Raw genomic sequence first — 20,932 nt, 5'->3', positions numbered from 1 at the left:
CTTCCCCTTCTTTATTATCACAACAGCTAAATATTAAGTTCTGAGATTAATCAGTATGATTTAGAGAACTGGACTTAAGCATCTAGACTCCCTATAGAGGCAGTCTCAGAAGCACAAACATAAATTCTGTGGGTTGAGCAGAGAGGTTTTTGGAGTTAGCCAATATGAAATGCTAAATATGTGTATGTGTGTGTCCTGCTCTTCTCTAGACCTTGGCTGAATGAAAAGGACCATGCACTAAGCACTGCTCAGATTATAGCAGCTGGTGTCCTCTTCTGAGGCTAGCCACTGGGCTGAGTAGGCCATATCTACCACTCTTCTTGAGATAATTTCTCTTGAGCAGCCAAAGATGACCAGGTTGATACACAGACAAAGCAACCACAAAGCAATGCAGATATCCTAATGAGTACCTCCTGCATTATTAATCTTATGTGGTACGTTACAAATAATAAATATATAGTTGGGAAAGAGGTCCAGCTTTTAACAAATTTTATGTGCATTTAAAGATATAGCTTAATGTGTATGGATGTCTGACAGAAGAACTGCAACAACTGAAAAAACCCTGGCAATAACCTCCTTTCTATACAAAGCATGCTATGCACTAGACAGTTTCTCTGGAAGGGCCTCTTCATTCTTTCTTTCATCATATCTCATTTTTCCTCAGCATAATCCTTACACTGTTTCCTCACATTCATTTTCCAAAGGGGCAGTCGGTACTCAGCAAGAATTAAAATTCAAAGGGGGAAAACCACAATGTGTATCATCCACCGGTTAACACTTGGGTGCATACTCAGCAATTTTCTTTTCTTTCCTTTCTGGAAAGAACAACATAAAGTCTGAAAGTGGTGTTTTGGCAAACGTTGACAACGTTATCCCTGCTAAATAAACCAGGGCCAGACACTTTTTCCTGATCCTGAGGCCAACTAGCACATAAAGATGAGCCTTTCTGGGCCCTTTCTCCATACTCTAATGCAGAATTACTGTTCTTTGTGTGTATTTTTCATTCAGTGTATCTGGAGTAACCTGGGGACTATTCGCAGCAGTGCAGCCCATTAGAGAGGTGCTCTCAAGAGTATAAAAATGGAAGAATGTGTTGTATGCATGTGGATGTGGGGAGAGAAATGTAAATGTAAATTGAAAGTAAATACAGTAGACCACTATCCCTGAGAAAGACACAAGTATAATGGTGCTGTAGACAAATGCAGTAGTAACGAGATTTGGGGTGAAATATGTAAATGGACGAAACTCTTAAGAAAAATGACAGAAGAGAGAGTGGTAAGATTATTTCATTGACTTATTGATTTGACTTTCTGAGATTTTGCTAAAGTTTACACTCAATAAAGAAGCTAGCATTGAAACCAGTGCCACTTTTCTTGGTGTTCTAGTTTCTAAAGATGCTCTGGAATTGAGTGCAGTTCAACAATTCAGTTGGGCTTTTTTTTAATAACTAAAACAACCACCACCAGAACAATCTTGTCTGGAGTATTAACACCTTTTATTTGGATCTGTTGTACTGTCTTTTAGTAATAAAATGAAGGTAATATTAACATATATTGTAAATTTAGCTGAATGTCATTTTTAACAACTAACACAAGTGGGAAAACTAATCATCAAATGATAGTTTATTAATGACACTGACTTGATTTCAAAATAGATTTAATAAAACATTTAAGATTAGATTGAATTGTCTTAAAGGAAAATTTTCTGTGCTGGCTCATTGGCAAAATGATACAGATATGTCTTTGGAGGGCCAAGGTTTAGCATGCATCTGGGTTCCCATTAACTGAAAACTGAGAGCTGTGGATGTATTCTGTCACTCCTGAAATGAAAAAAAAAAAACCTCAAACAAAACCAGCAACCTGTACGTTATATCTCTGATCTCATTTCCATCAATTATTTAAATCAATGGATTACATTCATGTAACATGAATTCTCAAATGAGGCTGTAGACTTCAGTGGGACAGCAATTTGATTCTCAGCATAGTTGTTACTGAGGAAGTGCTTAATTTTATTCTAGTTGCCATTTTGATCACATGTTTATGAAGCACTGGGTCATGGGAAAATTTGCGCTCCTTTCCCCCAAAAAGTTTAGCTTGTAAGGAGGGAAGCTGCATTTTACAATGTACTAAGTAAATTAAGTTTATGACAGTCATATGCTTTATTAGTGTTTCAGTGAAAAAAAATTGTTATTTAATTTTAGAAACTGAAAACATTAATTTTAAATATACAATGACATAAAATATGGTCACTCATCTTCAGTTTGCTCCATTAGTCTTATTGTATTGTATCTAGTAGCTCTCAGATCATTAGAAATAAAGAAAGACTAAAAATATGAGGCAAACTTAATGCTTGATTTTCACACAGACATAAATTAGGTGTAACTGTAATGAAATGAATGGATTTTAAAGACAGAAAACTATCAAAATCAGGCCCTGAGTCCTTAATAGCCCTTACTGGCTTTTCATTTGTCAGCTGTTCTACCCAACATATGGCAGGAACAGCGAGGTACAACTTGTGGGTATGTCTGAGCCAGACTGCAAAACTTTAAAAAAAGGTGAGTAACTTGATTCTTCTACTGATGAAACCTATTTTATAACAATTCTCCTTTTTGGAGGCCTAGAAGGACTTATTTGCTGGAGGAAAGAATGGAAAAAAGAGAACAGGGAATGAAATTTGGCCATGTAAATTCCTTACTTGAAACATCATGCCTGTAGTCAAATAATAACTGCTTAAACAGTACTTGAAGCTCAATTTCCTGTAAGATTTATCCTCAAACATTTTAGCTTAGATGTGCAAAATATTATTGTTTGATGAGTATAACAACTTGGAAGTATTTTAAAATTAACTCCTGGAGAATCAGCTCCTTCCTAGGTGTGGTACATATCCAGTTATGATTCACATTTTGTACAAACTTGTTCTCTCGTATGGTACATTTTAAAGTTACTTAGAAAAGAGTTCCTCAAAAAGAAATAATTTAACGTGCTTCCTGAGGGGAAAAAGGGATAACAGCTGCAAACCCCTTTTTGATGCAGAATATCTGAAATATGTGAAGACATAGTAAATCAACAAGATGATCAGAAAAGTATGCAGAAAAACATAGGATTAATAATAGGGTTATAAATAAAATGTGAATGTCAAATTGGAAAATGCATATATTGCCTTAGAAGCCAGCAACATTAGTGCTGAACTTCTCATTTTTCCATAACACCATAACATATGAACTACAACGGAGTCAAACCAATGGTCCATCTAACCTACTGTTTTGTCTTCCTAACATTTTCCTATCCTGGAACAGACAGATGAGAACAGATTGAAGAGAATTTTTGCCAGAATTCCCCAGCTTTCAGCAAGTATTCCTAAATTTCAGAAGACCTCCCTGTAATCTCAGGGTCTTACTTCCGAGTTTGCAGAGCGTCAGGCATTTCTCCTGTTGTCCCTGTAGCACACATGGAAACTCAAGAAAGGAAAGTTTTGCATTAACCTAGAAACAGCTAGAAGAGCTATATATCCACAAACAGCTTTGCAAATTCATTCATTCTCTCTGAACATACATGTTGAAGCCTCTCGGTAGGGCTGAGCAGCCAGAAGGACAACTTGTACTACTCAAGGCCAAGGAGTGTGGCAGGAAGGGGGAAAGTCACGGAGTGGCTCACTCAGGTTTCTCTCCACCATGTCCCCAAGAACATTAGTGTCCAAGCCTGCAGCTGCCTACATCATACAGAATGGACAGAAAACTGCAAATGCTGCTTCAGCAGGCATCCACACACCCCTCACAGGCTTCTTTTGCTCCCAAAGGAAGTTGATTTGGCTCCAAAATAATTTGTACTTCTGCCACTAATTTACTTCAATAAAAGATTATTTCAGTTTTGAAAAGGAAAAATCATCAGTATTCCCTAATAGGAAGGTAGACACAAGTCTACTTAAAAGGTTTCTTAAATTATTCCAAACCAAATGGCAGCCCAACCAGGCCACTTTTCTGTATGTTGATCTTGGTAAGGCAGAAATCATATTGGCAAAGCTAAAGTGCACGACTTCTCAACCTGAGTGGTTATTGGGCAGCATCGTATCTGTCAGGGTGACACTGACGCTGTCAGGCTATTACAGACTGAGCTCCAGAATTATATGCTGTCTGAGGGACTATAAAGCAATGAAAAATTCTCATGGTTTATATACAGGGAAATCTGAACTCTCTGATAATCAGTAGAAGGAAGATGACAAATGGCATTTTATCCTTGAGACACATGGAACTGAGAAAATTAGAGAAACCAAAGAAAACCTATACATTCTTTCAGAACACTGCATCATCACGTTTTAGATTGCTAATCTCAAATGCTAATCTGACCTAGCTACTCTGATAATTTCCTTCCTCATCTCCTCTAAATTTTCCCTATCTTTCAGACTCTCCCTGTTAAGAAGAGAGAAGTGGGAATTAAAAAGAATGAGAAATAAATGGAAAAGAAAGGCAATAATGTAATACCAGCAGTGGTTAGAGTCATCATCTGTATAGGTCAAAGGAGTCACTAAAAAATGTGGAGAATTATTATTACAGTGAGTTAAATAAGATATTGAGATCGAGAAAGACCAGAATACAGGTGGAATTCTTTGCTGCATAATTATATATATACATTTTAAACTGAGTGATAACTAGATTATCAATGAATATATCACTAAAACTGAGAACTTAATGCTCAACACTCTCCCAGATAGTTATCAGAGACACAAGAAATGATGCTAACAGGAAGGGCTTGTGTACCTAAAAGCTTGTCTTTTTTTCCAGTCTAGTAAAAGATAGTGCCTTGCCTTATTAAATCTGCCTTGCTTAGGTTCTTAGGTCATCAAGACTATAACAAAACTATCACCACAACACTTACTTTTAAAACACAGATGTAATTTTAGCCCTCAGAATAAAAGTTTCACTACAAGGCAACGTAGTGAAAGCATGTATATTGACTCAGACTGTTGTGCCTTCACCCTGAGGAAAATAGTCCTGTATCTAAGGAAGCCAGCCTAACTTCATCATTGACTTAAACGGGACCAGTTTTAAGTAAGTTTTTTGTTTTGCAAGACTTCTTAGTCCCTAAAGGTTAATTGGAGTGAGGCATAGCATTAAAAATCTTGTTTGGTATACTCTTTCATTTTCTTATTTTAGAAATCATAATAAAACTAAAACTCATAGCTTTGAAAAATCTGTGCCAAATGAAAAAGGGGATTTTCTAGAGTTATAGATAATTAAAATGCTCCAGTAAAATTCCATGATAACTGTGACAAGCTGGCATGCTGAAGCAACTAAGTGAAACTGCTGTGACCCACCACATTTTTTTGAGGAGAGTTAAGTGTAAGAAAGAAACAGCTCTTCCTGAGTCTTCAACTCTCAGCTTATTGCTCCAGTGCCAGTAGGAGCGCCAAAACTGATGCTGAGTCAAGTGATGATACAGATTGCATACCCTTGTAGCAATGCTGAATATTATAGGAATGAGAAATACAGCACTAATAAAAAAGAACTCTTCTGTTCCTCATTTTCTTCAAAATTATTCTTGAGAACTGGGTAGTTCTCTAAGGCGTAATCCTTTCCACCCCACTATCCCCTCACAAAAAAGAGAAAAATTGACAAAAAAGATTTCCTTGTACAAAGTTCCTCAGTCCCCTGAATTAGCCGATAGTAGCGTCTTTTCCTTTGTCTCACATACAGATTTCTGCTCTGCTACTGCATATGTGCTCAGTTACCACAGTGCTTGGGCTCAGAGAAATATCCCATTCATTTTGGAAAAAATACTTCTTATGAGAACACTTGCAAATGAAGACCTAAATTTGATCCCTCACTTCTCAGCCTGGAGTATCTTAAGAATGTATTTATAACAGCCTGTGAGCACAGAGACTGTAACAGGATTTACTTGGAACACCGCTCGAGGGAGGAGTGGTTCTTGTCTCTAGGCTAAGAATATCTCCAACACAAAATTTGAGAAAGGGATAAAGATGGGAATACTTTCTAGAGAAATCATATACACTCTACTTAGATAGAAAAGAGTAAGGAGAATTGGACAGTAATGTGGTGGCTTGCACAAAACTGGTATTGTAACATTTCTATTTGCTTTCTGCTTATGTCCTTAATTGGTTCCTTCTGTACTGCTAGCAGCAGCCCTCCAGAGTACACAGTCCGATGACAGCCATGTTATGTCGATCCTGTGACAGATATTTACTGATTTGTCCTCAGGAATGATTCAGTTTCCAGATCTATCTTCCCAGGCATAGGCAAAAGACATGATACAAGAGGTTTTTATTTTATTCCTAACTTTGTCTTTGCACGCTTCAGGTAGCTATTTATTTCAAAAAAGAAACATTTATGCCGAAGTTGTAATATGTTAGCCAAAAAAAAAAAAAGGACTGAAGTTTAGAAAATGAAGCCAGTGTCATGGTAAGAAAGAATAGGTGGCTATGGAAAAGGCTGGAGAAGCAACAAGCTGAGACATCACCTCTGAAACCTGAATGTTTTTAAAGGATGTGTTTGGATAAGATAATGACTGGATTTGAAGAAGCTGGTCATAGAAAAATAATGTCAAGCACTCAATACCTCAAATGCAACTTTGGAAGATTATAGTGCCTGTTGCAAGAAGTTTCTTGTAAGGAGTTTTCCGTGGGAAATGCTTGATTGAGTCAATCAAAATACAGGATAACTATTACACATTTTATAATTTTGCACATGACAGTCAGGATTTCATTCCAGTAGGTCATTTGATTCTCTGCAGGTGGCTCTGTTGGTTTCTGGAATAGTATACTGTGAATTACATGTTACACAAATGAAAGGCAGTTATAATTCTGGGTAACATTGTATTTGATTCTACAAACATCTTTAGGCCTAATGCAAAGATTCCTTTGAATAATTTATCCAGCTAAGTGTCTGTGGTCCCAAACTCCTAATTTAAAAATGTTGATAAATGAAGTATCTCTTTAGCTAATAAATGAAGTATCTCTTTAGTTATCCTTTGTCAGCAACATTCATTTTAATGGAAAGTGAGTTTACAGGGTTACATGATTGAACTACTGAGCCAAGTCAGTGTTGGCAAATGATGGGCTAAATTATTGATGTTACACACTAATGAATTCTGATGAGAAATAAAATACAGACATTACATTTCAAGTGGTTCATAATTATTTTTGTACTTTAAAAGCAATTTTATTCTTTTACCAAATCATACTGGTTCTGTAAAACAAAAACATAGTTAGTGATTATAACTAAAATTATTGAGTTTGAGGCAAAAATGCTCCTGTAAGTTTTCTTATGCAAGTATAATGCTATTCACACTAGGATTCTGATTTCTTCTTATACTTCTGGGAGAGGGTAATTAAATTAAATGTCTAAATTTTTAAACCGCTGTCTTTAAATAAAATAATCTACTTTGCAACCATGGTTAAGAGTTCAGTAGATGAGTTTATAATCTATGATATATCAGCATGTTTACTAGAGATGTTCTGAACTATCATAATTAATTCAGGTGACAACAAAAACAGAAGAGCTGCCAAAAAGGAGCTTTCAACATGTAAACAGTTCATCATTAAACCTGTGTTTTGATATATGTTTAAAATGGGTAGAAGGAGGTTACTAAACTTCAGATAGCCCAAAGTGATGTTGCAAGGTTGAATCATTAATTTAAAATGTCATTTCTCTGATTCTTTACTCACTGTACTGGATAAAGAAATTTAATTTCTTAGTTTTTACTTATAAAACCAGAGCTAAGCATTTGCTCATTTGGCAACAGTATAACTTCATAAATCCTATCATTAATCTTGTCTTCCTAAAAATGGGCTTTATTTAACTTTTCTTAATTATACACTGATGGCTTCTGTCAATTGCTGGAAAAGCAAATCTATGAAGTGTCGTTTCCTTTTCTTTTTGACACATAACAACTGAATAACTGTCTTACTTGTTGGCTTATTGCTGTATTCTCTTGTCATTCAAAACTACCATTGGCTTCTTGAAGGGGTAAGTACATGCAAAACTGTTCTGGTTTTACTTACAAAGGGAATCTTGTGATCCAAATGATCGACCTTTGAGGCCAAGGTCTCAAAAGAGACATTCATGACCTATAGAATCATCATCATAAGCCTCAGTGTTACCTATAATTTGGCCTTAAACTTGAACACAGTAGCCAAATATGTACAGTTATTTTAGCATGAAAGTCTCAGAAACACAGCATTTTATATTAAATGGAACTATTTAGAAGGTTGTTTGTTCTGTTGCTATACAGGTATCTATCAGCAGACCTGGTGAAAATGTAATGTACATTCAAACTATGTTTTCTTTTGTTTAGCCAGTATTGTTTAAGAAAACTATGGCTTTTCTGCTATTCAGTACTATTGCTCCAATCAGGAAAAACACGATTTAGAAAAATAACATTACAGATGAGAAATGGTTATGTTTCTCTGGAAGAAAAAACCCACAAACTTTTCACAGAACCATAATAAAATACTTTGAGACATTTTGATTGTGTATGTTCTTTCCCATATTGTCCCAGATGATACTCATAACACACCTACTCAAACCAAGACAGCTAAGCTCTGCAAAGAGAATCAAGGATTCCTATATGTTTTGCTAGGAGGAACTTGAACTAATTGTTAATGGATTTTGAACCACTGGTGTTTAAACCATTTCAACTAATTTTTCTATAATAGGAAGGACTCCCCTGAACTGTAATCAGGGCTGAGAGCATTGCATATTACAAAAGTTGCCAAGCATTTGCTTTTATAGGATCCATTTAATTAATTTATTTATTTATCTTACAATTTATCCAAAACTTAGGCATTGGGCTCAAATGCTTGATTTCTTTGGTAAATTTCAAAAATGACAGAAATGGGTCATACACTACCACCAACAAAATTTCAGAGCCATGAGGCTCTGAAAACAGAGTTTACCCATGCTCGGTAAATGTCAGCTTGAGCTCAGTAGCTCTGAAAACTACATTTTTACAAACTTGAGCCTTGCAATAGGTAAGGCTTCTCCAGCAGTAGTATCTCAGGACTGCTGTGGTTTGGGTTGGGTCTAGGGGCCTTAGGGTAGAGGCTTCCTGACTGTGCTTCCATTTTGCCCAGTAGATGCTGGAGGAGGAGGAAATTGCTTGATCTGAGTGTGACAGAACATGAGCCAAAATGGAGCAACAGTTAGGTTTGGAGAAGGCTTATAAGGAGATAGAATTGGGTTGCAGAGACGGAAAATTGTCAGTGTTCTGTCAGGTGAGGGTAGAGACTGGAACTGGCAGATCTCAGAGACTGGGAGGTAGAAGAAGGTGACCATTGGTTAGAAAAAAAAAGATGGAGGCTGAGACTTGAGGAAGCAACAAGGGAACAGAGGTAGTGCCAGAGCCTAAGGCTGGAAAAGGAGCTTGAAGGGAGAGCAGAAATGGCTGGGCCAGCAGGCTGGGAACAAGGCAGGTGCAGGAGAGAGGTCTGACATTCATCTGGGATGAGACACAGCACCAACACTGGCTTGGGAAATCAGAGACTATGAGCTGGAGAGAATTCAATTAGATAAAAAGGCTGAGCAATAAATTACTGAATAAGAGATAGACGACAGCCTACCACAGTTGCTATTTACTCCATTATTTAAAGTGGCAGATAAGTGTATTGGCACTAATTCTGCTGATGATCAAGGTATACATATATAACCATTTATATTCTTGGAAATGTTAGAGTTTAAAAAAGATCTTAAAAGAAAATTATTAAGATTACAAAAAAAAAAAAGGTGCTCAATTTAGAAATGTTAGGATTGCTGTTATTTCTGTAAACTTAATCCAGCCTATTCTGTGTAAACATTTAAACACAGATTTTAGTTATTTAACTAAAAAAGTAAAAGTTATGCTGCTTCAAGAAATACAAATCCAGTAGCCTTCAGATTCTGGAAAAGGCATCAAGCATGACAACTTTTAACATTTTTTGAAAACTTTTCAATTCATAATACAGTGTTTCAGCACATTTTTATTCCATGAAGTTTTAAAATCTGAATCTCTCTGTCAGGGAGTACAGAGAATAATCTGAGGCTTAAAGATTGCTGTAGCAGTGACATGACTCAGTGGATCAATTTTTAAGAAGCTGGAAGTCACGCAGTTTCTCTCTTCTTGTCTTTTAAGACCTACTGGTTTGAGTAGCCCTGCTGACAATAAAAGCAGCAGAGATAATAAGCTTGCCAGTTCCTCAGATTTGACTGGAGTTTTGAGTGTTTGGCCCACAAATGTAAGTTATCATTTACAGGTGGAAAGAAGATAAATTCATAGACTGAATTTCTGGATTCTATTTCTCTTTATTAGGAGAATAATTTTTGCTCAATGAGAAATGAAGTTTGTCTAGTAATCTCATCAACTGTTAAAGTCAGGTATCAAGTTACCTGTAGTAAACTTTTAATTCTGTAAACTTGTGCTTCATTATTAAACCCTCCCCCCCATCTATACATGTCTATTAGTCAGCATATTTTAAATTAAGACATTTCTCTGTGTGTATGTTAGAAAGTGTAAGAAAGTGGGCAATTAGGGCTATTCCGGTAATATACAAGGATGGATTCCAGTAAGTGGTGGTGAATACTGAAGAGATGTAACTCTTAGGAATCCTTCTTTTAAAAGAAATTTAAAAATAAATCTCCTAGATTAGATGTCATCCTTCCATTTTCTCTTAGGTCAAAATTTTTAGTACTCAAAATACTGATACATACTTCTACACAAAAATTGTATATTGAAAACGTACACCTGCAAACAAACTAAATAATTGATCACCACAACAATCCTGGCCAGGTTAATCTTAAAAATATGAGACTAATTTGTTTGTTTGCAGAGACCATCTTCTAGACTTCATCATTGACAGGCAACTAGCAGAATTGTTTGTCTTTATCCTCCTACTATACACTAGAGCTTTTAGGTGGCAGCCACATTTCTGAACGATTTGATCCATATCACATTTACTTCCTATAGTGAAAATCTGAAGTGAAGCCATAGAAGAATTAAGACAGTTAAGGCCACTATAGGTGTTCCTATGCATGCTAGGAAGTGTTTGTGGTTATACTAGCCTTTCGGCATGAGGCTTTGAAAAATAAAGAGTTTATGTGAAGCATAAGAAACTTGGTGCATTAAGACATAAGTGGCATAAAAACCTAAATGCAACTGAGTTGTGCCAAATTATATGTACATTTCACTTCAAAAATGGTAAAAGAAATTATGTCAGAATAAAGATATCAGAGTTTTGCCATGTGATAAGCAAAATTACAGACCATGAAAATGAGGCAAAGAAATCAAGCAGGTTCTAATTTCTTCTATGAATTGGGCTTATTTTGAGATTACTTTCCACTCTCTCACTAGAAAGGTCCCTCTCATCATGCCACAACAAAATAAATGGTCATGAACATTTTGTGTGTCTATTCCACGGCAGCTGTATTTGCCACTACACCTACATCATAAGTAAATTCGAAGATTTTGGTGAATGCTTGCCAGGGTCATCAACTCAATCTAGAAAAATCTAGACAAAAATAATCACTTTAAGGATTGAAATAAAATGTGAGATCATATTTTGAAGAATTCCAGATGTTATTATCCAAAATTCATAAGCATTTGAGACAAAAGCCATATATTTTTAGAAACTACATAGTGGATGCTGATGTCCATGTTCCTTTAGAACCCGATTAACCAAGTAACAAATTTTTCAACTCAGAAGCATTACCCCCATGAAGACAAGCAAAAATAGCTAGTCTCAGTCCTCCTTTAACTGTACAAAATAAATATTTTATAAAAGAAAAATAAAACCGGAAAAAAATAAATTCAACATTTTAAATGGTTCCTATGAATAAATGTAACTAAATAGAAAAGCTTAGAACCAATTAAAAGGTGTGTAGCCATGTCCCCTTAAGAGGAGTTATCTGTCATCCAACCCCATATGTCTCCAAGACAAGGCAGAAACAGCAAGACTGTTAAAGTGAAATCAGCAGGCAAAAAAGACACAACTGAGTGTAATCAGCATAAATGGTGATAACTCAACCCATAACAGAGAAAAATAAAAGAGAAGGCGTACAGATTTTGAAGAGCGTCAGCCCTGAGGGACACCATAACACACCTGTGTTAATAAGTTAGAGAACAAAAGATGTACTTAAATTGACTACCATCTGACAGCTAAGAAGCAAGTTAAGAATGGGTGGTTTTCGGAAAGCAAAAGGGCAAACCCTGCTTGTAATATGCAGGATTATAGTTGGTCCTGGCCTTAGTGGAACTGCACTGGCTCTTTCCTGTAAGGAGGTAGAACAGGGTGCCATGAAAACCACAGATGTTGCACAGTCAGTAAACATTTCATTCGGTAAGATGCAGTATCCACTGAGATGTCTGCAGTAGATTCAGCAAAGTTTCAAAGCCTGAGGAAAGAACAGTCCTTCCTCTGGTGACCTCTGCAAAAATTGCTCAAATAAAGACAATACAACATAGATCAAAACTCTTTTCTAGTGTAAACTGGTGTAGTTCAGTACAGCTTTGCCAAAAAGTTTTTAAAGATTTCAGGATAATCAAGCAACTTGAGTAAAACTTCGGAAAATGTATAAATAATCACAGCATTCTGGAGTCAAAGCGACAGTCTGTGGGTTGATGCTTCATTCCTTTGTGCCTTATGTAGCACTTTCCACCTAATGAAAATGGGTAAAACTGCTACCATCTAAGAAGTTTCCAAACTCTAAATTCTGATGATCTATTTTTATATCACTTTGCACTGCTGTGAATGGCTATCAAAGGTGAAGATCTATTAAAAATTAAGCCAATAATCTTGTATTTATTAAAAAGGTACCTTTGTCATGCCACCATCAGAAAAAGTATGTATGAAATGCTTTAAAGTTACAACGAGGGTAGCAATGATGTTATCTTTTTTGTTAGCACTTTGGCCCCCAAAATAATTCTGGCATAACTATAGTCAAGATAAATCATCTAAAAGGATGGACTGAATTGAAGACTGTCAGGATTAAACCACAGCCACAGTCCCAAATAAAGCTACACCTGCCATCATATATCATTTTTGCAATTAGATAGCTAATTGAACTTACTCAAGAGCCAAATTATTGAAACTCCAAAACATTATTGGGAAAACAAAAGTCATCAACATAACAAATACCTTGCCTGTACACTTTTGGGAGAAAAGGTTTTAAATTTTTATCAGTTTTTTCTAAATTAAAGTGATTGTTTTTACTATTTTCTGCTGGATTAAAAATGTATTTAGCAATTGTAGAAGGATTTTTGAAGACTGAAATCCTCCAGCAAACTATAGAATATTGACTGTGATGACTGTGGTGGTGAAATTTCCCCCACATTGCTCTGTCACATTTCTTCAAACCCCAACCAGAAGAGATCTCCATGCAGCTTTTATTTGAAGAAAAGCTGTGACTGACTTCAGCAACAGTCTTTGCTCCTCTCCTACTACATAGGATGTCCTTTGACTATTAAGATAATTAAGTTTATGTGAAGAGTCAGTGTAATCTACAGTGGAGCTCATAGAACTTTCTTTGACTACCACAATAAAAACAAAGACTCTTTTCAGAGCCATTAAGCATGTATGTAAACTGCCCAGAATGAAAAAAGAGCAGAGCAGTGCTCATGCACTTCTAATGCACTTCTAGTGCACTTCATGCACTGCAATTCTAATCTCTCAAATTCTGCCACTGGTTGCAATCAGACTGCAGTAAAGGGATTTTTAAAACTTAAAACAGGTTAGAAAAAAGGTAGAGCATAAGAAGGTGAAACAGTCTTGCCCAAGAAGCAGTCCTGCACTTTGTTCTACAAAAAATGAAATAGATTAAAAGCCAAAATTGAAAGTATAGATCATTTCAGTCATTGATCTCTGCTCGAGCAGTTGATTTGATTGCCAACATATTTATTCTTTGCTATTACGATGGAAGAATCTCTCATCCCTTTTTTTAACATCACAATTGAAATGCTCGGTTTTAAAATTTCATTTTCTGCCAGAAGTATATTCACAAAACATACAGACACTAAGTAATCCATTGATCATTCCTATTTCCAATGCAAATATTAAATGTTGAAAAAGCAAAATGGCTACAAGGATCATGATAAAAAACAGGGTATACTTAAAAGTTTGATTGAAATAAAAGGAGCTTAATATAAATTAAAATGGCATTTTGTTTTTAAAAAAATCTATTAATGTCCCCACAAACAATGTAGACTAATGACCCTTAGCAAAAAAATGGGTAAAGCTAGTATTTACTAGGGGTTGACTGCCATAATTCTGCCTTCATGGTTCACATTTATATTGTCGGTGCTTTGGATAATTTTCATGTATCTGGATAATATTAACATGTCTTCAGCCACATAACCAGGGTGAGAGCTCAGTAAGCATATGCACATTTCTGCTATGACCTGAAGAATGTTTTTTGGTCTTCTTTCTCAGAACAGAGACCCCAAAGGAGGTGCATCCAGAAGGCAGCGTGTTCTTGTTACGATCCCCTGGTAAAGTGCGCTGCTGCTGGATAGGGCCAGGCAGACCAAAACCATGTGCAGCCGGTGCCAAGGCCAGACAGAGCACTGAGGCGGCAAACGAGGGACTCTTTGCCTTTGCTACCTTATGCATAATCGTGGCAAAGCAGAGATTCTGGCCCTAGGACATTTAAGATGGTGATGGCATGAGGCAGCCTCTTATGGCCAGGCTGCTGCTTCTGGGGGCAGCAGCATCCCCAAAGGGGACGTGTCCATCAGCCGCACGCTCCAGGGGACACACCGCCTGCCTCGCTCTAAGCCTGAGCACCCCCGTTCAGCTTAGCGCAATTACCAAAGGCAGTCAGCTCAGCGCAAGGGCACGCTCAGCCTGAGGGCGTGTGTTAGCGGTGTGACAGGGAGGGAAGCCTGGAGTTAAGAGCGAGCTCAGATCCCTGCTTAACTAGCAGGGTGGATGACCAATCGCAAATGTCTCGCATCGGTACCAAGTTTGGTGCTGATAGAAATTAGGACTGGTAATGCATATAGTTCCTTCTGAAACTAATTTGAGAGACCAGACACCAAAGGAGCTTGCCATCATGGTAAAGCTCTCCTTTTAATTTAAAACTTTTAGGGAAATTTAATTGCAAGCATCTATTTTTTTCAAATTATGATTAACAAAAGCACTTTGCTATTAGGTGGGATCCCTCCTAAGGTTTTGCTTTTTTTGGTGTTTGTTAAAGGTGATGACTAACTCCAGCACTACCTGCTACTGGAGACATCCTCCTCACTAATGGCTTTGGCAATGTCACCTTATTACAGGCACAGTTCTCCCTTCTCAACCACAGAGTCTTACAGGCACTATGGTCTGTCTGCACCATTGGAAGTGATTGGAAGGCAGGTCTAGACTTATAAAAATAGGCGTAATAGTGTAGACTAGTAATGATGAAACACTGGTCAAATCTGTCTTCCAGTCTGAGGCAGCTCTTTATTTTCACATCGTAATTCTCCCAAAACACTGCTGCTGTGTATAACTGGAGAGTGTTGCTAGTTAAAAAGTACCTGGTGAAAAGGCCAAAACCCCCTCCATTATCTATTTTTGAGTCTCTCTTTGGATCTCACCCAGGTCATGGCTTCTGTAAAATATTAGAAAACACTTAGGCAGCCAATGTACCGTATCTACTGCCTTTTCTAATTCACTCTTCCTCTGTGATTCACCTGCTCCTGTTTGCTCTAGTCAAGGTAGCTGCTGGGACACAAGCCCTCGTGAGCAGGAATCACCCTTTCTCATCCTCACACTTTAATGCGAGACGGACACTAGGAACAACAGACTCCGGGTATTTCTTTTTGGGAGAAAAGGAAGGGAGAGTAATGGCTATCGGATTTTATTTTGCCACTATGCTGAATGTCTTCAATAAAAGAACTTAATTGACAGAAGGATAGATTGATCTGACGATAACACAGATAAACAAAGACACCGGTCCATATATAAATAAATCACTGCCAAGACTTCTAAAATATAAAGATATCATGTTGCTGAAGGGAAATACTCTTCTACACACCTTGGTAATTGCTCTTAGCTGAATTAGTTTCCATTTTAATTTTATAGATTTTCCTTGTTCACTATTTTAATTGTAAGTTATTATCAAACTGCATAAAAACATAGCAAGAATATTAGAATACCAGAAAAGGATCAGAATATCAGAAAAGGATGTCATGGATAATGAAAGCGGATAGGGGAACAGAATGTTTTCCAGACTTTGAACAAAATGTTGTCTTTAGTAGGTCTGAGCTCTTTGGATCTGAACACCCCAAAATGTTGCTGGGACTTACATCTAGAAGCTTAGTTTAGGCCCATTTCTAGCTAGTTGAGTTATTCAGGGTGAAAAGATTTACAGACAGAGCTTCTCAGCATGAACAGCATGCATGGAAGAATGTATGCTAAGGTGAAGGATTTCTGCAAAACTCTTTCTTTGTAACGTGGACTAGTTATTGACATAAGAGTTCAATTGTATATGAGGTTCACAGTTCAGCTATTAAAATGTTGTGTAAAATTAGATTAATGTAAAGATTCATGTGTGAGGAAACCAGCTGCCACCTGTGGCTTCCGTGTCACTGCTATTATTATTCATGAGCTTTAGGCTGCACATCGATCACCTCTGTTCTTCACTGACTATTGGAGTATTTGAACACAGGAGAGAACAGAAATCATCCCAGCTACCCCCCTGCAAAAATAAAAAAGGAGCTTTTCCGTATTTTCAAATTCTAAATAAGAAGTTTGAATGAAAAAAAGTGTAGCTCCCGGCTTACCTGTTTTCAATTGCACACAGTTCAGTGCAATATTCAACAAATATAACACTCCCCAAAATTCATAAAATTAAGAGTATTAAAAATCATTAATAAAGTATCAAATATTATTATATTTTCATTTTAATTATTTTTCTTGACTTTCTGATTTTAATATGACTAGGATTTTCTAAATCTTTTCTAGAAGTAGAACATATATAGAAATTTTGAATTTTATAATAAAAATCCTCTTAATGAGATACTGAAATCAGATCATGACGCTGGTGCAGTTTAATGGAATTCTACAACTTACTCAAATTAGCTTGTACTTTAATGCACCAGATATTAACTGTGAAGTGTAATTACATAATATTAAAATGTAATAAAATTGTTTCTGCAATCATACAACAAAGTCTGACTGTTAAAAATTAGAAAACAAGGTTTATAAGAATATGCTGCACTAAAGCTGCATCAGCAACATAACTTCTTTTGCAAGGAGTAAGTCTGGAGAAATTTTTCACTGAAGTCTTTTAAAAACCCTTCACAAATGCCATCTGGTTATGGCCATTAACTATGGGAAGAGATTGAAAGGAGCGGCTTTACAGAAATATGAATAAGATACCACAGCACAAGACAAAAAGAACATTCAAACCATAGTATATAGTAGTTATTTTCCCTAGTAAATATATATATCCAGGCAACAAGTCGTAAAAAGAAAAACTATACATAGCTGGAAACCATTTTTAAATCTCATAACCCCCCAATGTTGCTTTTTTACAAAAAAGGGAAAGTCATCATATAACTGAGTTAGGAAGGTGTAACACTTCTAAAAAACAGTCTCCTGCTAAATAAATTAAATAAATTAAATACAAAACCAGTGAAAATGACAATATTGTTTCCCATGGAAATCATATTTGCACAAAACAGGACACAGTAACATTTTCTAAAACAATGGAGCCGCAATACTAATGCCGCTCTATGTTTCAAATATTTATATCCAATGTATTTATAATAATCTTTTCAAAGGTTTGTGAGAAATAAATCTAATCTCCCCCTTTTTTTCAAACTACGCATGGTATATGTGCTAACTTACTGAATTCATCCTTCATGCAATTCCAGTTTATTAAAGAGGTTAAAAATTTATAAAACTCTGATGGGATATGGTTTTAATGCTTCATCACACTACCCATCATTTGCTTTTCAATCTAGATCAGAATGATCTTTCCGACTTCCCTGCAATCACCTACCTGCACAGCTAATATTTTCTGAGCATTCTCCTGAGAGGCTGCCTGGATCCTCGCCAGCCCAGCCTGGATGGAGAGGCCGCGCCGGCTCCACCGCGCCACCAGCGCCCCGCGCAGCCTCCTCTGCAGCGCCCGCAGCTGGGACGGCAACCGCAACGCCAACGACGCCAACACCAACGCCAACACCAACGGCAACGGCAACGGGAACAAGGCGGGGGGGGGGGTGTTGGGGCAGGGGGCACAGGCAAGGGGGGGGGGGGGGGAGGGAAAAAAAGGGAGAAAAAAATTAAATTCCCAAGTCAGAGTAGGAGAGGAAATTAATGGCAGCGTTCAAGAAGAATGATGGAGGGAAATATAGAAAGCAGTCAATAGCCCATTCTGCGCTGTACGGACCTGACAGGAATTTCACAGTCTCTTGGTTTTTCAGCCCACTCATGCGCATTCATCAGAAACCAGTCACATCTGGCTGCCAGGATGGGGGGTTAATTTTCTCTAAATGCCTCAGCAGTTTTGTTCTAGCTGAGGCAAACTCTGTGACTGCAAAGCTGATGAGTAAAATAGTTCTACTTCACCCAGTTTAACTCAAAACCGATAGCCTCAGGACATATTGAACCTTTCTTAAAAAAATAATCTTTTGAAGCTTTTTGAATGGCACATCAGGTCAGGCCAAAGTTTAAAATGCAAGTTTAAGACTTTGATGGACACGAGGGCTTTTTTTTCCCCTGTGTAAAGCTTATCATAGCTTGGCAATGTGTGCTTTAGTGCATGACAAAACTAAAGAGAATTAACTTAGCCATCAACTGCTCAGGGAGAACAATAACAGGAAAGAAATTTCCAGATAGAAGTTCCTATTAATCTACCCAGCTATAACCACATGACATGAAAGCATCTAACAGCACTAAATTGCACTGAATGTGGTGGCTGAGAGTGACACTAGTTAAAAAAAGGATTTTATATAGACATATAGAAAAGATAACACTTATCCTGGGAACCGCATTCAGTGCAAAGAATCCTAACTGAGATTATTCAAAGTGGGAGTGCTTACCTGATAGGCTTTTGCTATCTGCTAACAGTAATTATTGTTACAATCTACAGCTGAGACTGCTATCAGTTTTTCCTTAATCTGCATGTATTTGGAACTCGTAAACACGGTGTGGCAGGTCTCAGTCTAGAAGAAAAATGTTTTCATGAGATCTGAAAATCTACCAACACAGAATGTTTTTGAAAAGGACTGTGGGTTTTGGTAAATTCTGCAAAGGTTGCTGCATACTCTAGACTAGTTGCAATTTGGAAAATGGAAATTTAAACCAACTACATTATTGCTTAGTGGGAATACATGGTTTTGCGTTTCATCAAGTTAATTATTTCAATAAATTCCATAGCTATTGTTAGCATGAGGCCTTCAAGAGTATGCCTGTCAACCAGATTAACACAATGGATTGTACCATTCCTTTGGAAATACTACATTTCATTAAGGTCAATGCCACAGGTCAATAATTGGATCAGTTATAAAGAAGCTTTTACGTGATAAGATATGACTGCTCTTTAGGAGCAAGCGCAGTGTACCAGGTGAAAAATACACTTTTTCAAAAGAATGTAGATTATAGTAATATCAAGTGAGCTATTACAGCCTAGAGAGTAATTAATGCACATTTTCAAAATTAATGGCCTGATTTTCAGAGATACTGAGTTTCCACAAGTCCCATTAGATCCTATGGAAGCTGTGAGTACTCTGCATCTTTGTAAATGAGGCTGTAAAATATTAAAACAGATCTTTGTACATAATTTTTTTGAGTCCTGCCAGTGTATATTAAAAATAACATGAGGGAACGTAGATGAACTCAATGGGAAAATGTAGAAATATCAATCTGAATCACAGCCAAAACGTGAAACCGTATATGAATACGTTTTCCAATTTGAAGAACCTTTTCTAAGTACCACTGCTCCTTTCCCCCTATTTTAAGAATTTTTTTTCTCTCTTTCTGCAGTTCTGCTGTTAATCCAAATATTCTCAAATCTCATGTTGTATGATACCATTCTGGAGTCTGAAAAAGAATGTAGGTAAGAGAGGAGCAAACCAAACACCTTATGACATTTTCATAAAACATTCTGCTTCAGCCCTAGAAAAACAAAATAAGTAGAAAACTATTGTTGGATTCTCAAAATTCTGATTTTTGTAAAAAGGTAAAATAATTGCAAGATATGTTGTCATGATGAGGAAAATGGTGGTTGGGAGAGCATGTGAAAGGATTCGTCTGTGAATGGTGAAAGGGATCAGTGGCTGTCCAGTTCAACGGCTATCCAATTTTTTGTCTTGAGAGAATCAAAAGATATTCAAAAGTTTTGAGGCTTGGCTATTTGAAAATTGCTGTATTTATTGAGAAACTGACAGTTTATAATGGCTGGTGTCCAATACGACCTTCACTAATGTTTCTCATTTCAAAATTACAAGTCCGTGATAGCTGTTACTATTGTAAATACCCTTGCATCTAATGCATCTCATATTTCGAATACATTTTATTGTGCCTAGCATAATGGACCCTAAACTCAATATTTATTAATTTTACAATATTAATTGCAACATAAATAACATTTATGCACACAGTCAGAAATACGTGTCTGTGAGAAAGTAACAACTTGATCAAATAATGTTGCCTGCAAACTTAGAATAAACTGATGGACCCACTAACGTAGGAGAGGCCATGCAACCTCCTGAGTCAACTGCAGACCCCTTGCTGAGGCAAAAATTTAAAATGGAAAAATCCCAAGTAACCTAGCTAAAGAGCACTTCTAGCCCCAAAGCAGCCTGTAGATTTCACAGGTTTTGCCATGATTTCCCTGTCCCTACAGGCACCAATACTGTTCCCTTAGATCCTCTTCTCAGTCATATAACAGACATATAGTTATTAGCTTTTCCTTACCTTTTACATTTTTATCACATGTAGAGACTTAAGAAGGTGTGGCGTGTGAGTT

At 36.9% G+C, this 20,932-nt stretch overlaps 1 protein-coding gene across 1 annotated transcript in view; it reads right to left on the bottom strand.

Annotated features, from left to right (window-relative positions):
• Positions 1-20,932, bottom strand: part of CCDC178 (coiled-coil domain containing 178) — a 183,130-nt gene that overhangs the window by 2,155 nt on the left and 160,043 nt on the right. The window contains exon 11 of the mRNA XM_030012769.1: positions 17,963-18,097. Within this exon, the coding sequence (XP_029868629.1) occupies positions 17,963-18,097 (135 nt within the window). The remainder of the gene's footprint in view (positions 1-17,962; positions 18,098-20,932) is intronic.

The sequence above is a fragment of the Aquila chrysaetos genome, chromosome 4, assembly GCF_900496995.4.
Source record: "Aquila chrysaetos chrysaetos chromosome 4, bAquChr1.4, whole genome shotgun sequence".
In the NCBI taxonomy this organism is placed as follows: domain Eukaryota; kingdom Metazoa; phylum Chordata; class Aves; order Accipitriformes; family Accipitridae; genus Aquila; species Aquila chrysaetos.
This window is presented reverse-complemented; position numbering and strand designations above follow the sequence as displayed.